The sequence below is a fragment of the Mus caroli genome, chromosome 11 (genome assembly GCF_900094665.2).
Source record: "Mus caroli chromosome 11, CAROLI_EIJ_v1.1, whole genome shotgun sequence".
In the NCBI taxonomy this organism is placed as follows: domain Eukaryota; kingdom Metazoa; phylum Chordata; class Mammalia; order Rodentia; family Muridae; genus Mus; species Mus caroli.
This window is the reverse complement of record NC_034580.1, coordinates 180,503-201,279: the sequence shown is the minus strand read 5'-3', so window position 1 is coordinate 201,279 and position 20,777 is coordinate 180,503. Positions and strand designations below refer to the sequence as shown.

Genomic DNA, 20,777 nt, shown 5'->3' with positions numbered 1-20,777 from the left:
TGAACTTCTGAGAGCCAGGTCCCCAGGGCCTCCCAGGTCCCACAGTCCTTTGTCTTGTTCTCTGCCAACCTCTCTGGGAAACCTGATGACCTCGCCTCCATTCTCCAGGCTCTGTTTGCCCAGCTGGAGTCAAAGGGAATCTTGCAGTAGACCCTCTGCCCTCTCCTATGTGAGAGGCCAGATTCCTGACGCTCCTGCTGAAGCCCTCAGGGCTCTGTGACCACCCGGGGGGCGGGGCTGCCTGGACCCTGCTTCCCAAGCCTCCAGGCCAAACCACTACCTTGTCATAAAACAGCCTCCCATCAGCCCCTCCTTTGTCATGTGCTCCTCTGTGACAGGGATTAGAGCCCTTCCTGGACTCTGTCAAACAAGTGAAGTCCTTGACCCTGTGGAGGGCCTCTGGAGGAGTAAAGGCCGTAAGACATAAGAGTTCTAGGGCTGTGGTTGCAAGAAAGGTGACGCAACCAGATTCCATGGGACATGATCAGGCCTGAGCATGTGACGGGGAGAGACGGGAATGAAGGATGTCAGTTCTGTGCCCTGTACACCCCTCTGCCTAGCAAGCCACTCTAGCAGTGAGTACGGCTTGTCTGCCTGCCGCTGGTGGGATCGGCCCGGGGTAATCTCAGGTACTCCCAAATAAGGAAACATCTCAAATTGAAGTTTCCTATGCAAGAGGTAAATCAGGGAGGGGGTCTTTTTGTCTAGTTGCTGGTAAAGCCATGGCGTCACAGTTATCAACAGGAACTCTTGTCACTCAGCTATGTGCCCGGTCGAGAAAGAATTCCCTTATAGGATTCCCGTTAGTGTCCTGCTTGGGTTAGATGAGCTTGGTTTGGACATTATCTCTTGAGGAAAACAAGCACCTGTTTGCATTATAAAGCACCCCGTGTTTGAATACTTAGCAACAACCTTTGATGGTAACTTGCAGCCTCCTGCAGCCTTCTGAGGGGCTTGGGTCAGGTGAGTGGTCCCAGCTGTGGCTTGTTTGACCACTCTCTGAGGCACACACTTTGGTACTTTCCCCTCCCAGGTAGAGGCAGCCCCCTGTGAGCTGTGCAGATCACGTGAACTGACAACTAGCCCCCGGCCCCCACTGGAGCTGCATCGGTGTGTTCTATTGCTAAGCTTGTTACGGGTCTGGTTATTTTTGTAAAAACAGTGGAGCAACATAGTCCACAAGAATTACAGTGTTTGGTAGACTGTTTCAGTCCCTCGAGTCTGAGGAAGAAAAGCGATAGAGTGTGGTGGCGACCTGAGTTTCTAGCGCCTGTCATGCTTGCTCTTGTGGGCCCTGGAGGACGATTGGAACCCTACTTGGTGGACTTCTGAGGCCATGTAGCTTTCAGAAAGAGGCTAGCAGTAGTAGCCACAGCTGCTTAGATTTAAGGGGAGCATCCAACCCAGCCTGTCCCAGAGCATTAGGAGGGCTGCGCTTTCATACGCAGGACTCTGGGTTTCCTCACTCCGTGGGGTTGAGTACTTACCTGTAAACACGTCTAAGGAATTAGGAAATGTGTGGAGGTGGAGCCTGTATCACTTGGCATCTCTCAGCATTTCATCTTGGTCCTTTCATGTTGTACGTAGGTCCTGATTGCTAAGGCTCTAGAGGAAATTCATTTTAGGGTCTTCCTTTCCTCCTGAGAGCCTGCTTATTAGTCCTAGGTATGAAACAGACCTATATTCCCTGGCATGGGCAGGAAGAGGGTCAGCTCTATTTGCCCTTGTTGTTCCCGAACTGGAGAAGAGAGAAAAGGAACACTTGTTGTTAGCTGCTATAACTTCCTGGTTAGCTGCTGTGGGCGTGGCTCGGGGCTTTTCACCTGCTGTCATTTTCACAGCTCCCCTTGAGCTCAGCGATTACTGAGAAGTCTTCTGCAGATTCAGGTCTGAGAATGAGCGCTCCCATGCACCTTCTTTGCCCAGGTCACTTGCAGTGCGTCAGAACTGGTCAAGCGCTGGCCTTAGGTTACAGCTTCAGTATGTAGCCTCCTGTGTGTCTTTCTGAGGTTTTAGCTCTGTATACCCTGGCTCCTCAAGAGACAAGGGACTGTACCTGAGCCCTGGTTTCTGACCCACCACTACTGCCTCCTAGCTGGGCGCTTCGGGGTCTGCAGCCAGGGCAGATGTGACTTCAACTTGAAGCTTTCAAAAATGGAAAGCTGGAGAAAACAAAATGCCATGGCTTCCGAGAATCTGAGGTGGGACATTTTCAAGTGGTTCCTCACTTTCACAATGGATTTAGATTCTTTAACAGACACTGCTACTGGAGAACACTGGGTTAATGGGTGAGGAGCTACTGGTACTAGTTACATTAACTGTTTGAGCTGAAGGAGAAGCATCATGGAGGGTTAACTTAACACTCAAATATGAGCTGTCATGGTTCTAGTCTCATTATTATTGGAGACAAGAATCCTGAAGCCTGGAAGTTAAGACATGCTATGCCCCTGAGGTCCGCTGCGATGAAGAAAGCTTCCTTGCCAGCTACACAGATTCAGACCCCAGCTCCATCACTTGCATGGACAAATATCAGCAGATTTTGCTAATGCCTAGGTTAGCACTTTAAATTCTCCAGTGGCCCAAGAGGCCTGTTGTGGTTATTGGCAAAAACAGAGCTTAAGGGACCTCAGTGGGTTCTGTCAGCTGCTCACCTTACTCAGGAGACACCTGTGGCAGGGTATGCATCTGGCTGTCCTCTACAATGGCATTCTGTAACACGTGCCGTGTGCACCGGTGTGGCGGCTCTCCAGCCAGGTGTGCGTCCCAGCAGGCTGCTGTGGCTGTCTCCTGCATGCCTACACTTGTTTCTCTGCCCACTCCCTTGCCTGGCAGAGCTACTTGCACTAAACAAAAGCAGGATATTGGCAGGAGAGAGGAGGGTGTGTTCTGGTGCTTCCATGGCCTGAGGTGGCATACATACCATTGTGAGGGTGTATGAGAGCGGCCCGCACCAGCATCGCACTACAGCAGACTGGAGAAGGATAGGCCTCATGACAGGGACTCCTCTGCTCCCTCCTTGGCTCACGGTTCTTGACACACATGGCCCATTTTCAGTTTGAAAGCATTCGCTGAAGGCCTTCCCCGCCTCGCCCTGGGCTTGGATGCTGAGTGTACCAAGAGGAAATAGGATCCCGCCTCTACCTTCAAGGACTTCACAGTCTGAAGGAAGAGAAGGAAACATACCCCAAAGCATTAAGTCAGGAGGTGGGAGGCAGGACGAAAGCCTCACTCCAAGTGCCAGCTTCCTGCTAGAAGCCTCACAGTCACTCAGAACCAGTACAGCCACCTAAGTGCTCGGGACCATGTACCACCAGTTCACAAATGAGAAACAAAGATCAGGCAGGAAGCAAACGGTGGTCCTGAGGTTAGAACCTCAAGTCTTCTGGGGATAATGAATGTGCCCATCATTTCATAAGCGCAGAACCTGAACCCACAGAAGGGGAGGGTTTGTCCAGGCACATGTAGCACTAGGCACTTGAATTTAGCTCTCTCCTATATTGGAGCTCATCACACTCTCTAGGCCCATTGTATCCATATATTCTCTGTACCACACCCAGCTCCCAAGAGCCTGATGTGGCACAAGATGTCAATAGCGTCCATAAATAAGCAGAAAAGTAAAGGCTTGGAGCAGCAGCATCCACTGGCAGTTGGGTGCGCTGTGTTCCGGGGCTTGCTTCTCTAGCCCTCCTAGCTTGGCAGCTATCCACTGCTGCTTCAGATCACCCCAGTTCCCATGTAAGCACTGTGCTCGGGAACAGCAGCACTGGGTGGCCTCTCACCTGTGTGATTTGGTTTCGTATAGATCTTCTAGAAGTTGATATAGGGCACCGTGTATCTGTCTCACATCTCTGCCTTGCCTAGCAAGTTAATGCAATGCTGTCCTTCACTGTAAAATGCTTTTGCACACATACATTAACTTATTTGGTCCTCATTCTAGCTAGGTCTTTTGGGTTTTTTCTTACTAATTAGTTTGTTTATTTATTTATTTATTTATTTATTCATGTTTTTTCAAGACAGGGTTTCTTTGTGTAGCCCTGACTGTCCTGGAACTCACTCTGTAGACCAGGCTGGCCTCAAACTTACAGTGATCTACCTGTTTTTGTCTCCTGTGTGCTAGGATTAAAGGGTTTTGTATTTTTTTTAAGACAGGGGTCTCTCTCTCTCTCTTTCTCTCTCTCTCTCTCTCCTTGGCTGTCCTGGACTACCTTTTAAAATTTTTTTTTTTTAAAGATTTATTTATTTATTGTAAGTACACTGTAGCTGTCTACAGACACTCCAGAAGAGGGAGCCAGATCTCGTTACGGATGGTTGTGAGCCACCATGTGGTTGCTGGGATTTGAACTCTGGACCTTCGGAAGAGCAGTCGGGTGCTCTTACCCACTGAGCCATCTCACCAGCCCTTAAATTTTTTTTTAAAGTTATAATATAGTTACATCATTTCCCTCCTTCCTAACCCCTTCCCATGTTCCACCTTCCTCTCTCAAACTCATGGCCTCTTTTTCTTTTAATTGTTACATTTTCCCCCCTAAATATAGAAATAGAGCCTGCTCAGTCTGTATAATGTTACAGTGTTCCTTGTTATATGTAGGTTTTTGGAGCTGGCCATTTGGCATTGATAGCCAGCAAGGGGGGGGGGGGACTATTTCTCCCACTTTCAGCATTCCGTAGTTGCCTGTAGTTCTTTGTCTAGGGTTGAAGCCCCGTGAGCTTTCCTTCCATTTTGGTGTGGTTCTTGTTTAGGCAACCGTGTTGGGGAGACTTCATGGGTATAGCTTCTCTGAAATTTCTAGGAGACACAATTTCACATGGAGCTTCCTGTGTTCCTCTTGGGGCAGTGAGTGATCCCTGAACCTTAGGTGCAGGAGTCAGGTTGTAGATGCATCAGCTGGGACTGTGCTCAGGAACCCTGCGTTTTAACCAGTTGTGGTCTCTGTCCTGCTAGACAATGGAGCAGGACCCTGACATTGGCAGTTTATAGTGGGATGCTGTTACATCTGGTTAACCAGGCTTCTAGAAGCCAGGCCTGGTGGTGAGCACCTTTCATACCGTATCTCTGAGTTAATGGACGACCAGGGCTATAGTAAGGCTCTGCCTCCAAGCAAGCCCCTGAGGGCCAGGCAGTAGGGAAAAGCCCCTCAGAGAACTTGGGTATAGTGGGAAGTTGAGGCAAGAGAATTGCTATTATCTTGGGACTAGCCTGCTCTACAGAGTGAACCTTGACCTCAAAACTAACAAACAATAACTAGGCATGGCACACACCTTTAATCCCAGCACTCAGGAGGCAGAGGCAGGAGGATCTCTGAGTTGGAGGCCAGCCAGGAGTATATAGAAAGACTAACTCAGTAAAAGTAAAGATAAACAAAAGTTGTTGAAAGCCACCTAACTAGAACAGTGACTATCCAAAGACACATGAGCTGTCACCTTTAATTGCAGTTAATATTGTGTCCTAGCTGGACTGAACCTTTTAGATAAGCTGTTTGTATATTTATACATATTGTCTCGTTAATTTTCACAACTAGCTATTTACAGATGATGATCAGAGAAGTAAAGTATATTACCTGATACTTACCCAGACATAATTATTAAGAGGCAGGACTAGCAGCCCTAGGAGGGGCTGCCCTGTGTGACCTCTGAGAAGTCAGAGTGTAGCCAGTATGGGTCAGAAAGCCCTTGCTGATTACAGTAGGCAGGCTACCTGCACAGGTGTGATGACCTACAGTTCCTGCTACCTGAGATCTTATACAGAAAGATCTCTTGAGCCCAGACCCAGGCTGGGCAACATAGTAAGACCTATCTCAATAAAAAGGAGTCTGACTAAAAGGAATGAGGTTCATTGCTGGGTGGGCAAGGCACTGGGTCTTAGCTGTGTGTAGTGGTAGGCTAAGAAAGGAGATGGTGGCTGGCTGTTCCCACAGGTTGACAGCATGCCCCAACTGACTGAAAAGTGGAAATCTCCAACAAGGTGACAACTGTTACTTTTTTGGGGGGTGAGGGGGATGTTTTGAGACAGGGTTTCTCTGTATAGCCCTGACTGTCCTGGAACTCACTTTGTAGACCAGGCTGGCCTCGAACTCAGAAATCCCACCATGTGGTTGCTGGGATTTGAACTCTGGACCTTTGGAAGAGCAGTCGGGTGCTCTTACCCACTGAGCCATCTCACCAGCCCTCAACTGTTACTCTTAAGGCTAAGAAAAGTAACACATTTCACCAGGCATGGACACATTTAATCCAGTACTCCGGAGGCAGAAGCAGGCCAATCTGTGAGGCCAGCCTGGTCTACCAAGCCAGGATAGCCAGGGCTCTATAGAGAAACCTTGTCTTGAAAAAAACCCAGGGGGGTTGGGAGGACTATCAAATTGTAATCTAAATTAAAATTTGATCAGTTGTTACCACAATTGTTGCTTGTGGCAATTTCCATTTTCAGTCTAAAGTTGAATCCAGGGTTGAAGTGTTTATTGGGTTATTGTGTCTTTGTAGGCTTTCTCAAGCCCCACCCACTTTCCTGCTGACTTTTGGGAACTCAGTAGAAACCGTATCTGTTGTTATGAACATTATGAAGCAGCTCATATATCAGTAGAAATCACACTGAAGGGTTTTTTTTTTAAGCCCTTTGTCTTTGTTGGGGCTGGGATGCTGGCTCAGCAGTTCCCAGCGCTCACAGCTCTTGTTGAGGAACCGGTTTCAGTACCCAGTACCACCTGGCTGTTCAGTGGGTCTCCCTCCCTCCAGGGGATCCATACCTTCTCACCTCCGTCTGCAGGCACCAGGGAAGTATAAAGACAAACAATCAAACACATGAAACAGTGTTTAAAATAAAAGAGCTACTTAGACTATGGCTCTGGCTTAAATGAAAAGAATAGTTTACCTCTTTTTTTTGCCTACCTTTGCTACATGTGAGCTTGTTTCAAAGAAAAGGAAAAATGAAGAAGAAAGGAGAATATTTATTTATTTACTTATTTACCAAAGCCTGTGTAGAGGTCCTGGAACTCAAGATAGACAGACCTCAAACTCACAGAGATCCTCCTGCCTCAAACAAATAAATAAATAAAACAACCTGTGCTGGGGCCTGAATGGTGACTCAATGGGCAAAGACCTCCTGACCAGATTTCAGTCCCTGACTGACACTGGCTTGGAAGGAGGTAAACAACTCCACAGAACTGTTTATGAATCAAAGAATAAATCCTTTTAAGCTCTCTGTGTCTGGAGCAGCAGCTGAGAGCTGCACCTCGATCCACAGGTGGAAAAGGAGCCACTGGACCTGGCTTGTGCTTTTGAAACCTCAAAGTCCACCTCCTGTGACACATGTCCTCTAACCAGGACATGCCTCCTAACCCTAATCCTTCTAATCCTTTCAAACAGCTTCAGTCTGGTAACTCAGGTTTCAAACACATGAGCCTGTGGGGGCCATTCTGGTGTTTGTTTGTTTGTTTAGTTGGGGTTTTGGTTTTTGTTTTGTTTTGTTTTGTTTTGTTTCTGAGACAGGGTTTCTCTGTGTAGCCCTGGCTGTCCTGGAACTCACTCTGTAGACCAGGCTGGCCTCGAACTCAGAAATCTGCCTGCCTCTGCCTCCCGCGTGCTGGGATTAAAGGCATGCGCCACCACTCCCGGCTGTGGGGGCCATTCTTATCCAACCCCCCACACCCACTTGCTGAATTTGCCTGATAAACTTTTCTTTTTTAAAAAAATTTTTTAAGATTTTGTTTTATTGGAGCTGGAGACTTGTTGCTCTTGTAGAGGACCTGAGTTCAGTTCCCAGCACCGACAGACATGGCAGCACACACCTGTCTGTAACTCCAGGGAATCTGATGCCCTCACACAGACATACATGCAGGCAAAACACCAATAAACATAAAAATAATAAATCTTAAAACAATTTCACTTTATTGTTTTTTGTATACGTGTCAGGTTCAAAAGAAACTGGGAACGGGCTGGCGAGATGGCTCAGCAGGTAAGAGCACTGACTGTTCTTCCAAAGGTCCTGAGTTCAAATCCCAGCAACCACATGGTGGCTCACAACGACTCTTTATGAGATCTGACGCCCTCTTCTGGTGTGTCTGAAAACAGCTACAGTGTACTTATTTATAAAAAATAAATCTTTGGGCCTGAGCAATGTGGGGCAACGGGAGCGAGTGAGGTTGACCAGAGTGAGCAGAGGTCCTAAATTCAATTCCCAACAGCCACATGAAGGCTCACAACTGTCTGTACAGCTACAGTGTACTCACATACATAAAATAAATAAATCTCTAAAAAAAAATAAGAGAAGACAGAGGAGGAGGAGAAAGAAGAAGAAGGAAGGAGAAGGAGGAGGAGAAGAGGAGGAGGAGGATCAGATCTCATTCTGGGTGGTTGAGAGCCACCATGTGGTTGCTGGGAATTGAACTCAGAACCTCTGGAAGAGCACTGAGCCATCTCTCCAGCCCCGCTTATTGGCTTCCCACCCCTAGCTTCTTATTCCTTTATAACGATGCTATTTCAGTTATGCTCTGCATGCACTCTCTCTCTCAACCCCCTCAGATGCCTCTGTACTCGCCCTCATATCCATAATAAAACCTTGCCCTCTACCATACCTTGGAGAGGAAGTGTCTTCCATTTAGACAGTGTTTATCTGTGTGTAGGTATGTGCCTGTGAGTGCAGGTGCCATTAGAGCACTGGATGCAGTGGGTATTCTCAGTGCTGAGCCTGGTGACAAGCTTCTCTATAGGTAGATTTTTGCTCTCTTTTTCCTTTTCCCTCAAGAACACCTTCACAATGCTGTGGTGACTTGGTTTTGAAGTGGGCTGATTAAGATATTTTTTTTGAGCCAGGCGTGGTGGCACACGCCTTTAATCCCAGCACTCGGATTTTTTTTTTGGTCCTTGAAACATATGGACTTGAGGGATACCTGTACACCCCACACGTAAGTTATATGTGCATTTTTATTAGGGGTGGGGGTTGGGTCTTTGAAGCTTCCCAGTTGGCTGCAGTACTCAAAGCCCCTGCTACAGAGGCAGGCAACACGCAACACGGCACAGCTGGCCTCTGGGGCCTTGTTTGCTCGGAAGCAGTTTTCCTTGGGAGGGCATGAAGTTGCAGCTGTGCTCCATCCTGTCTTTGGAAGAAGAGAGGACTGCCTGTTTTGTCATTAAACTGGGAGCCAAGCACCCCTGTGCGGCCTGTTCTCTCGACCCAATAGCATTTCTTTTCTGGCCTTGCAGGTGTTCCGAATGCCAGGAATCCCTCACCAACTGGTACTATGAGAAGGATGGGAAGCTGTACTGCCACAAGGACTACTGGGCCAAGTTTGGAGAATTCTGCCATGGGTGCTCCCTGCTGATGACGGGGCCAGCCATGGTGAGCTGCACCTCTGCCCCTCACAGTCCACTGATAACCCTTCGAGGTCCCCGTGATAGTCATCACCTGGTCAATAGAAAGATGATGTCCTTTATCGTTCATTCAACCACAGGAGTCCACCGAGCCCTTACTAAAGACAGGTCTAGCCTTCCCTCTGTTTTGGGTGGTCCAGAGGACTATCTGTGAGAGCTGTGATTTTGGTTTCCAGTGAGTGGTAAGCAACAGTAAATGCAACAGCAGTGTAGCAGCTGGTAGGATGCCGCAGACCCACAACAAACACCATCATATCAGGACCCTGAGTTCTAGCAGACACCGACAGGAGTGACCTCATCAGATCAGAGGCTCACAAATAACCCAGCAGAACAACTGCAGACCCCCAGCGAGGAAGCCAGCTGCAGCTCCCGATGGCAGAGTCCTAGGTGGAGTCAAGTGTCCCCTCAGGTGAAGCTACCAAGCGAAAGAAAGGAACATCAGGCCAGGTGCTTACAGCATCCAGCAGACACTGACGGAAAGTTGAGACAAGACTCCCTGATTAGCTTTGCCTGCCATGGATGAATGTTGGTGGCTGAACCTCCGACCTTTATAAAAGCCCTCCTGCGGGCACTTTTATATCGTGACATAAACACTGGTGACCTCTGTAGAATGATTGCCCCTCCTGTTCTTAAGGACACGGTGTTTTCTTCTTGGGCTGTGTTGTCAATATCCCCCCCCCCCCCCCCGTCAGAGCGAGGAGAGCAAGCCCACTCCCAGACAAGGGCTCTTGGAAGACACCTTGAGACAAACATGCTTAGGTCTCCAATGGGAGCAGGCAGCCCTGCTTCCAGAGCCAACTTCTCCAGTGAGTCCATACATCACGTGACAGATCGGCAGCATGGTGTCTGTCTTACCCTCAGGGACTTTAACATGCAGTGAGGTGAAACCTAAAGGACAGTGACAGTGAGAAGAGGATGCACGTAGGTCCTCATCAGAGAATCGGGTGCCAGAAACCAGAATGGTCTGGTGGAGACATGGTCTGCTGCCTGTGTACATATGGGATTCAAGAATGAACAGACTAGCCAGCCCTGTGTTGGAGGAACAGTGAGACTCGTGGTAGGAGTCACAACTCTGGGGACATGTCCTTATGACTGAGGCCAGCAGTTTTCTGTAGTGTTAGAAATGGCAGGAGACATCTCCACGCACCCACCCCCAACCCCACCCACCTACACCCATCCGGTCACTTACATGGAAGCTATAGGGCAGGGACTGAAGGGCTGGATTTTGACCGGGATCTGCAGCTCTGCCCTTGGTAAGAGTGGCTTTTGGTCAGCACATCTCTGATGGGTGTCACTCACCTGCCATTCATTTGGTCCACTCTAACAAAAGTGGTAACTAGCTCCTTTCCTCCTCCTGTCTGCTCACAGGTGGCTGGGGAGTTTAAGTACCACCCAGAGTGCTTCGCCTGCATGAGTTGCAAGGTGATCATTGAGGATGGAGATGCATATGCCCTGGTGCAGCATGCTACACTCTACTGGTAAGATGTGCCCTGTGTGTCCTTCACAGTAACAGCAGCCAGGAAAGCGGGACAGGAGCAGTGTGAGTTAGGTAAAGGCAATTGGATGGTGTCCTAGGAGGGCTGCCTCGTAGCCCTCCCAGAGGAAGAAAATGGCTGGGCAGTGCCCTCTTAGGGACAGCTTCACATTATAGGAAAGACTGTAGAGTTGACCTGCGTCCCCTATCCAGCTGCCTTGGTTAACAGAAGGCACCTGAGGCCCAGAGAGGGGAGAAAAGGACAGGGTTCTTAGTGTGAGTCTGGCAGAGCAAGAAAACCTAGTCCGTCTCCCCTCCAGGCCAGGGTTCCCAGTATTCTCTCTGCTGCTGTCTCAGCTGTCACCCAAGTCTTAGGCTCCTCCTTTTGGACAGCCCATCAAGACTTTTAGCAGCAGCAGCCGGGCGTGGTGGCACATGTCTTTAATCACAGCATTCGGGAGGCAGAGGCAGCAGGATTTCTGAGTTCAAGGACAGCCTGGACAACAGAGTGAGTTCCAGGACAGCCAGGGCTACACAGAGAAACCCTGTCTCAAAAAACCAAAAAAAAAAAAAGAAAAAAAAAGACTTGTAGCAAAGACAGTCATGGGGAGACTGGGGTTGCTGCTTCAAGCCACATGATGATACAGTGGCTGCTGGAGGGCTTCCGGGTGGGCCTGCAGGATCTCAGCTTCCTTTGTGTCCCTCTCCCCAGTGGGAAGTGCCACAACGAGGTGGTGCTGGCACCCATGTTTGAAAGGCTGTCTACAGAGTCTGTCCAGGACCAGCTGCCCTACTCTGTCACGCTCATCTCCATGCCTGCCACCACTGAGTGTAGACGCGGCTTCTCGGTGACTGTGGAAAGTGCCTCTTCTAACTATGCCACCACCGTTCAAGTGAAAGAGTAAGTGTTTTGAGAGCCTTGCAGCAGAGGCTCATGGACCGAGCCTCCCAGGGCTCAGCTCACAGAGCTTCCTCCGTCCTCACCATCACCTTTCTCCTGACCTTGGCTCTTCACATTTCTTCCAAGTGCTTCGCCTGCCTTCCCAACTTTTCAGGTGTCAGGTTTCGTGTCTACTCCTGGAAATTACCTGGCCTGATCAATGTGTTTCAGCTTGATTGTAATCTGTCCTCCCCACCTGTGGTGGCTTGAATAAGATTGACCCCCAGAGGCTCCTATCTGAATATATAGTGAATATATTTGAATGCTTAGGGAATGGCATTAGGAGGTGTGGCCCTGTTGGAGGAAGTGTCTCACTGAGGATGGGCTTTGAGGGTTCAGATGCTCAAGCCAGACCCAGTGTCACTCTCTTCCTGCTCCCTGTAGATCCAGATGTAGAATTCTCATCTACCGCTCTCTAGCACCATGTCTGCCTGTGTGTCACCATGCTTCCTGTCATGATGATAATGAACTATAAGTCAGCCCCACTTAAATGTTTTTCTTTATAAGAATTGATGTGATCATAGGATCTTCTCACAGCAGTAGAAACCCTAAGACACCACTCCAACATACAATCCAGAAGAGCCTCCCTTTGTCTTGTTCGGTACTATATACCTACTGAACTACCATTAATAGGAAGTTATTGGGGTTTTTTGGTTTTTGGTTGGTTGGTTGGTTTGGTTTTTGTTTGTTTGTTTTTCGAGACAGGGTTTCTCTGTGTAGCCCTGGCTGTCCTAGAACTCACTCTGTAGACCAGGCTGGCCTCAAACTCAGAAATCTACCTGCCTCTGCCTCCCGAGTGCTGGGATTAAAGGCGTGCGCCACCACGCCCGGCCTGGAAGTTAATGTTTTATTGGTTGCATTTATGAATGGAGAAGAAGAAAATGGGCCCCCAAAAGGGTAAGATCCTACCTTGGGTCTCATCCAAAGATAAGCGGTGAGACTACGTCCATGTAACCAGGCTTCATTTTTTTCCCCTGGGTCTATGCTGAGGCAGAGCATCATGGTGGGAAACATGTGGCAAATCACTTTGTGATGGCTGTTGGGGGGTGGGGACGGAGCCCTGAAGGTACTGTGAGGCAGGTGAGAGGTTACTGGGATTAAGAATTCAGGAGGAAGTAAGATCTATTCTGTAGCTTCAGTAGATAAAAAGGAGAGGGGATTGTGTTTAGGGCAGAGGAAGCCAGATATCTCCAGAGGTGGGTATCTCATTGTTTAGTGTATGTTGAGAGAGTAGCCCAAGTGGCTGTTAATATGGAGGACCTGACTGTGAAGGCCAGGAAGTCTATTAAGGGCTCTAAGCATCAGGATACTATAACCAGGTTGGCGTTTGGAAGGATCACTGGTATGGAAGTTAGACAGGAGAGAGGAAAGGCCCAGACATGTAGAGCTGTTACGAGGCTCCTCTGGTGATCCAGGAGAGAAATGTTGGTAACTATGGTGATGGAGAGAAGGTAGGATTCTCAGAAGTGGGTGGGGGTTGAGGGGGAAAAGGGGAAGGATTTGAGGGGAACTCAAATGGGGACAATGTCCAGGTTTCTGGCTTAGGTCAGTAGGTCAATGACAGTGCCCTTCCCTGAGAGGAAGCATTCTGGGGTGGGTACGACATTTTGTTGTAGGGGACCTCAAACATGTGGCCACTGGGGGCTGGGTACTTGGTGAACTTTCCCTGTACAGGTGGCCAAGCGAGTTTTTAGAATGCTTTCATCCTGCCTTAACTCTTGTCCATCTTCAGGGTCAACCGGATGCACATCAGTCCCAACAACCGAAATGCCATCCACCCTGGGGACCGCATCTTGGAGATCAATGGGACCCCTGTCCGTACTCTGCGAGTAGAGGAGGTACGTATGTGTCCATCTGTCTGTGGGCCTGGTGCACAGAACAGGCACCCCGAAAGATCTGGCTATGGCCTTTACGTTTTTCCCATAACCAGGCAGTCTTAGCACTGAGCCTGTGACAACTGAGTGGCTTCCAGGGTCAACCCAACAGATTTCCAGGGCAGAAGAGATGGGCTGACAGGTGGAGAGGTGACAAGGTGCCAGAATGACCTCTGGCAGCCAAATGCTACCTTCTAGGCAAATTAGATGTTGGCTACACTGTGCTTAGACTGTTAGGGTGGGCAGTAGGTAGCCTCAGGTAGGACAGCTTGTGGAAAGCAACTTTCCCTTGCTGTTGGCCACAGGTGGAGGATGCGATGAAGCAGACAAGCCAGACACTTCAGCTGCTGATTGAACATGACCCTGTGCCCCAGCGCCTGGACCAGTTACGGATGGATGCCCAGCTTCCTCCCCACACGCAGAGCACCGGACACGCGCTCATGCTCAGCACCTTGGACACCAAGGAGAATCAGGAGGGGACACTGAGGAGACGGTCTCTGAGGTGCTGCTCTGTCTCCTCTGACTCGTTCCTTGTCTGTCCCTCAGAGGCTATATTGGCTTTTGGAGGTCAGCAGCTTTAGGGAACCAGCAGGCCAGGGTCGGGACATGAGACCTGAGCTGACCCAGCTAGCCCATGGGGCTTACCGCTCATAGTCTCTGTATAGACACGGAAACAGGTCTCTATCAGGTTTCCTTAGAAACCACGGGGTCAGAATCTTGGAGTGGCAGCACATTTCTGTTCTCCCAGCAAGGCTCAGGCAGGAGCATTATGAGTTTGAGCTAGCTACAGTTACATAGTAAGACCTATCTAAAAAAAAAGGTTGGGGTTTGTTTGTTTGTTTTGTTTTGTTTTGTTTTTGGATACAGGGTTTCTCTGTGTAGCCCTGGCTGTCCTGGAACTCACTCTGTAGACCAGGCCTCGAATTCAGAAATCCGTCTGCCTCTGCCTCCCGAGTCCTGGGATTAAAGGCGCGAGCCACCACCATCCAGCTTAAAAAAAAAAAAAAAGTCAACACACCAGAGGCTGAGACAGGAAGATTGCCATGAGTTCAAGACCAGGCTAGACAGTAAATGCTGTCTCAGAATAGAGAGGATCAGGCTGGGGATGTGGTCAGACTACTTGCTAAGCTAACAGGATAACTTGGACCCCTAGTACTCATGTCAAAAGAGAGGCATGGCTTGTACACGTTCCTATAACCCAGCACTGGGGAGTGGAGACAGGAGGATTAATGGTACTTGCTGGCTGCCAGCCTAGCTCCAGGTTCAGGGAGAGATCCTTAAAGGGAGTAAGGTGAAAAGTGGCATAGAATAACTGATCTCCTCCACTGCCTCTGCATGTCTACACAAGCACACGTGCACATCTGTACATGCACACATGTTCTCCCTCCCTCTCTAACAGTATCCACATACACCAAAACAAAAGCGTGGGCTTTATCCACTCAAGTTGAACTTGACTGGAAATTGTAATGTCAACAAGCTTTAAAATCCATCATGGAGGAAAGGGGGGGGGGGCTGGAAACAAGCAGGGCCAAGTAAGTGTACAAAAAAGTTAGTAAAGGAAGTGATGGACAGACGCTGGGCAGTGCTGGCGCTGTCTTTAATTTTAACACTTGGGAGGCAGAGGCAGGCAGATCTCTTGAGTTCCAGGATAGCCAGGGCTACACACAGATGAACCTTTGTCTTAAAAAAGAAGGGGGAAAGGTATGAACATACAGAGAAGCGTGGCATTTGGGGGGTTGTTTTTTGTTTTTTTAGGGTTTTTTTTGGTTGGTTGGTTGGTTTGGTTTGGTTTGGTTTGGGTTTTTTGAGACAGGGTTTCTCTGTGTAGCCCTGGCTGTCCTGGAACTCACTTTGTAGACCAGGCTGGCTTCGAACTCAGAGATCCACCTGCCTCTGCTTCCTGAGTGCTGGAATTAAAGGTGTGTGCCACCACCGCCTGGCTGGGGAGGTTGTTTTTTGTTGTTTTTGTGACAAGATCTTGCTATGTACCCCTGGCTGTCCTGGGACCATAGAACAGGTGTCTTAATTAGGGTTTCCATTGCTGTGAAGAGACATTATGACCAAGGCAAGTAAGGACAATATTTAACTGGCTTACAGGTTCAGAGGTTCAGTCACTAATCATCAAGGCAGGAGCACAGCAGTTCCAAGGCAGGCATGGGGCCCAAAGTTCTACATCTTGTTCCAGAGACAAACAGGAAAACACTGCTGTCTTTCCGACAGCTAGGAGGAGGGTCTCAAGGCCCACCCCCACAGTGACACACCTACTCCAACAAGACCACACCTCCTAATAGTGTCACTCCCTAGACCAAGCATATTCAAACCACACCACCAGGCAAACCTCAAACTCTCAGAGATCTGCCTGCCTCTCTGTTTCTCTGAGTGCTGGGTTAAGGGCGCTGCTGTTCCCAGTCAAACACAGATGTTTTAAGACTTGGGGAACAAAGAGCCCCATACCCAAAGCCTGCAAAACCTGTGGAGGGCACCAGCTGCCTTGTGTGTGAGCCCTGTTAGGCTACTTACAGGACTGGAGACAAGAGCCTGTGTTCTCAGGCAGAAATATCTGTACCATTCATTCCCTCCCATCCCCTGTACCCAGTTTCTGTATCTGTGATGTGTAAGAGTTAAATTTAGCCAAGGATATGAGGTTGCACAGTGCAGGGTCAGCACTGGGGACCAGATGCTTCCCACTCCCTGCCGCCGATGGCTCAGTAGGTCAGGACATCTTGTCTGACTTCTGTTGGAAACACGACCTCCCCACAGGTCATCCCTGACTGCCTCTGGGCCTTGGCTAGCATGACTGAGTAGTAGAGGCAAGGTACCAAAGGGCAGACGGACTGGAAAGGGAAGGTTGGGTGGCCAGGAGCTGCCCACATAACTTGAAGAGCCTCTGTTTAGAAAGGGCAGCTCACTTTGTGTGTGCTGTAGCAAGCAAGGTGGAACAGGACAGAGGTCAGTTTTTGTCTTTACTAAGTCAGAACAACAGTCACCAACCGCCGGGCGTGGTGGCGCACGCCTTTAATCCCAGCACTGGAGAGGCTGAGGCAGGCAGATTTCTGAGTTCGAGGACAGCCTGGTCTACAGAGTGAGTTCCAGGACACCCAGGGCTATACAGAGAAACCCTGTCTGGGGGGGGGGGGGAGTCACCTACCATATGTAACTGTAACTGTAACTGGTTGCTTTTGCAAACAAACACAGCAGCTTGATTGCCATAAAAATCATGTATGTTTATTATCTTGAAATGTAAGCCAGTACACATTCATTCAAAATTGGGTCTACGATGCCATTTGGCCCTTCTGTGATGGAGTCCTCTGTCACTGTGTGGTACCTTGAGTCAAGCAGCTGTGGGGCTGGAAACAGAGGCTAAGGTGGTGGATTGCTGCCTGTAGTGCTGCTATGTCTGGAGCATCGGGAGCTGGTAGACTGATTATCCTGATCTGAAGTGCTCAGTCCATCGGCCCCCAGCCTGCTTCTCTGAACTCCTCCTCAGTGCAGGATGGGATCCATGATGGCGCACATGCTAGGCAGACACCTCCCCACTGAGATTCACCTCCAGTCTCCTGATTTCCTGGCTTCCAAAGATCACATCTGTCTGATTAAGAACCCTTCCCCCCACCCCCACCCCGAGATTCAAATTTTAACTGCTGGAATGACACACCTACTCCAACAAGACCACAACACACCTCCTAATAGTGCCACTCCCTAGACCAAGCATATTCTCCCTCCTGTCATTCTGTGTTGCCTGCTCTAACCCTTCCTTCATCCTCAGGCGCAGTAACAGCATCTCCAAGTCTCCGGGCCCCAGCTCTCCCAAGGAGCCCCTGCTCCTCAGCCGGGACATAAGCCGCTCAGAATCCCTCCGCTGCTCCAGCAGCTACTCCCAGCAGATCTTCCGGCCCTGCGACCTGATCCACGGGGAGGTCCTGGGGAAGGGCTTCTTTGGGCAGGCCATCAAGGTGAGCACCGGAAGCAGCCGCTGCACGCTCTGCTACCACCACCTTCCTTTGGGTGGCACCAGAGGACACCTCGGAGGGGTTCGCTCTCTCCTATCTTTACATAAGTTCTGGGATCCAGCTCTAGTCATCAGGCATGAATGCAGACACCGGCCTCCTTCCTGGCTGTGAGTGATGTAGTGAGTGGCTCTGGAAGCTCAGGTTAGGTAGGGTCCACATCCCTGGCCCTCACGCCACCAATCAGTGAGGCTGTGCTAGGTGCCCACAGGCTCCAGGCTGCAGGGCATTCTACAAGGTGAAGGCTCCTGCTACCCTGGTGAGCTCAGGAACTAATCTTTCTCTCTTTCTCTCCTCCTCCTCTGCTGAGAGCTGGGAGGGGGGGTCAGGTAAGCTTTGTGTATCAGCTTTCCAGGCAGCAGGGATGGAAGGCTCACCTCCGACCCATCCAGCTCCCGGGTGCATGTCTGTGGTACTGACACCCTGCCCCCAGACTCTGTCCACCCAGGGGATTCACTCCTGTCCCAGATGAGCAGGGCCCTGCTTGACTTGGCAGCGTACCCTCCCAATTCTTCCTAGTTTCCGTTTTTAGCGTCCTGGCTTGCCCTTATGCATGCCCCAGCATTCTAGGGGAGAAGATACACTTCCTTCCTAGTCCCCTTTGCCCCGTGCTGTTTTCTACACATGGTCCCTGGCTAGTCTGTCCTCCAAGGAGTGGGATGACACTGCAAAGGTTTTTATTTTTCCTTTGCTTTTTCTTTCTTATTTTCCTCCCCCTGGTGCTGGAGGTCAATCCTGGAACCTTGAGCATGTCAGCCGAGTTCTCTACCACTGAGCGACTCCCTTAGCCCACAGATTGTCCCAAACAGAATGCCAGAATTGTCTCTGGTCTCTGTGCTGTTCACACTTGCCCTTCCTGTAGGTGACTCACAAAGCCACAGGCAAAGTGATGGTCATGAAGGAGTTGATTCGCTGTGACGAGGAAACTCAGAAGACCTTCCTGACTGAGGTAAGACGTGGGCTTGGACTTCCCGTCAGACAGTATTGGGGCTGAAACAAGAGGATCGTGGGAACCCAGGCCAGAGGTGGCAACTCAGTGAGACCCCGTTCAGAAAAGAAAGTGAAAAGAAAACTTGCTGCCAGGCCTAGTGGCCCAGTCCTGTCCCTCTGCAGCTACTGTGGAGGCTAAGGCAGGAGGATTTCTGTTCAAGGGATAGAAGTTCAAGGCTAGCCTAGGCAACAGAATGAGGCTGTCTCAAAATAGAAAAAAGTGGGGCAAGGCCAGTCAAATGGCTCAGCAGGTAATAGTACATACCGCCAGTGCAGAGGACCTGGGTTCTGTTCGCAGCATCTACATAGTAGCTCAAAACCATCCCATCACTCCAGTTCTGACCCACCCTGACCTGCTCCAATACCAGGCACACATGTGGTACACACATACGTGGAACCGAATACTCATTCACATACAGTAAATATGAATGAATGAATGAATGAATGAATGAATGAATGAATGAATGAATAAGAGTTGAGCTAGGAAGTGACCCAGTAGAAATCTTGTTTCAGCCGCTATTTTATTTTATTTAAAAAACCTGAAGGTTTATTTTGTCTCAGTCTTTTCAAGTTTCATGATTATTCTTGACTTTTTATGGTATGGTGTTTTGTCTGCATGTATGTCTGCAGACCAGGAGAGGCCATGGGCCTGGAGTTAGAGGTAGGTATAAGCAGTCAAGTGGGTGCTGGTGATCAAACCCAGGTCCTCTAGAAGAGCAGAGCCACCAGTGCTCTCCCCATCTCCCCAGCCCTCAGCCATTATCTTAGAACCTGGGCAGAGATTCTGTTGTGATAATGCACACCTTTAATCTCAGTACCCTCAGAGGCAGGTGGAGCTCTGAGTTCAAGGCCAGCCTTGGCTCCATCAGCTCAAGGGACTCCTCTAAATTACAGTACATCTGTTGAGTGCACATTTACTAAGGACACTACAGGCCAGTCTAAGGTGAGATTCAGGCTACAGGGGTGAGGTGATGGTATAAACGTACCACTGTAATACATGCTGTTATGGTCACCACCAAATATCCTCAAGTGGGACTCCAGGGAACAGATGCCCCATCCATGAACATCCCACTTGTACTGCCTCTTGCTCCTTAGGTAGCTGCAGCAGGGGACATTGGGGCAACTGCAGTGGGCCAGGTTGGGCTTCCTGCTCGGCTGCACCACCACAGGCCTCTGTCTCACTCTTGGGCCCTCCCGCCTGGCTCTCTAGAGTATATCCTAGAAAACCAGGGCCCAGTGTGCAAAACCTGTGAAGCTATACTCACTTTGTCTCCCCTCCCCCAGGTGAAAGTGATGCGGAGCCTGGACCACCCTAATGTGCTCAAGTTCATCGGAGTTCTGTACAAGGACAAGAAGCTGAACCTGCTGACCGAGTACATCGAGGGAGGCACACTCAAAGACTTCCTGCGCAGTGTGGTAAGCACGTAACCCCACAGTCAGGAGGAGCCTTGGTGGGTTATCAGAGGGACACCTGTGCTCATTACTCTGGAACCTTGAGGGTTAGAGGGACCTTGTTTGCCATCAGTGGTGTATACTGGGAGGGACTGGAATGGAGTCTAGACCAAAAGCTGGGAAGGACTCCTCTTATGGACATTCTCCTACCCTGCAGGACCCGTTCCCCTGGCAACAGAAGGTCAGGTTTGCCAAAGGCATCTCCTCTGGAATGGTGAGTCCTACCAACAGCCTTGCGCATGTGTAGAGTGAGGTGCAGGATTGCAGGCTGCTCTGGAAGACAGAGACCCATCTTGGGGGCTGAGACATTCATCAGCTGCCTACTGAATTTCTTTCAGTACCAAGGAAATGTTGGCTAGCTACTCTCTTTCAGTCAACAGTTCTGTTCTCAAAGAACTCCAAATCTCTTTAACACCAAACGGCATGAACAAGGCAAACCATAGCTCAGTGTACCCTGACCTTTCTGCAAAGAGGTGCTCAGGTGCAGCGGGACCTTACCTACCAAATATGAGGCGGAAGGGGGGACATGTATTCTAGATGAGGCGGGAAGGGGGACATGTGTTCTAGGTGAGGCGGGAAGGTGGACATGTGTTCTAGGTGAGGCGGGAAGGGGGACATGTGTTCTAGGTGAGGCGGGAAGGGGGACATGTGTTCTAGGTGAGGCGGGAAGGGGGACA

At 49.7% G+C, this 20,777-nt stretch overlaps 1 protein-coding gene across 5 annotated transcripts in view; it reads left to right on the top strand.

The window, feature by feature from the left end:
• Limk2 (LIM domain kinase 2) overlaps positions 1–20,777 on the top strand; it is a 68,156-nt gene that overhangs the window by 39,541 nt on the left and 7,838 nt on the right. For 2 of the 5 annotated variants that reach the window (XM_021176297.2, XM_021176298.2), the window contains 9 exons: positions 9,196–9,331; positions 10,732–10,841; positions 11,550–11,738; positions 13,510–13,615; positions 13,957–14,153; positions 17,418–17,604; positions 18,521–18,607; positions 19,933–20,064; positions 20,258–20,314. In XM_021176297.2, the coding sequence (XP_021031956.1) occupies positions 9,196–9,331; positions 10,732–10,841; positions 11,550–11,738; positions 13,510–13,615; positions 13,957–14,153; positions 17,418–17,604; positions 18,521–18,607; positions 19,933–20,064; positions 20,258–20,314 (1,201 nt within the window). Of the gene's footprint in view, positions 1–395; positions 576–9,195; positions 9,332–10,731; positions 10,842–11,549; positions 11,739–13,260; positions 13,371–13,509; positions 13,616–13,956; positions 14,154–17,417; positions 17,605–18,520; positions 18,608–19,932; positions 20,065–20,257; positions 20,315–20,777 lie in introns of those variants that run through there. The other 3 variants (XM_021176300.2, XM_021176302.1, XM_021176301.1) reach the window with 3 other exon arrangements.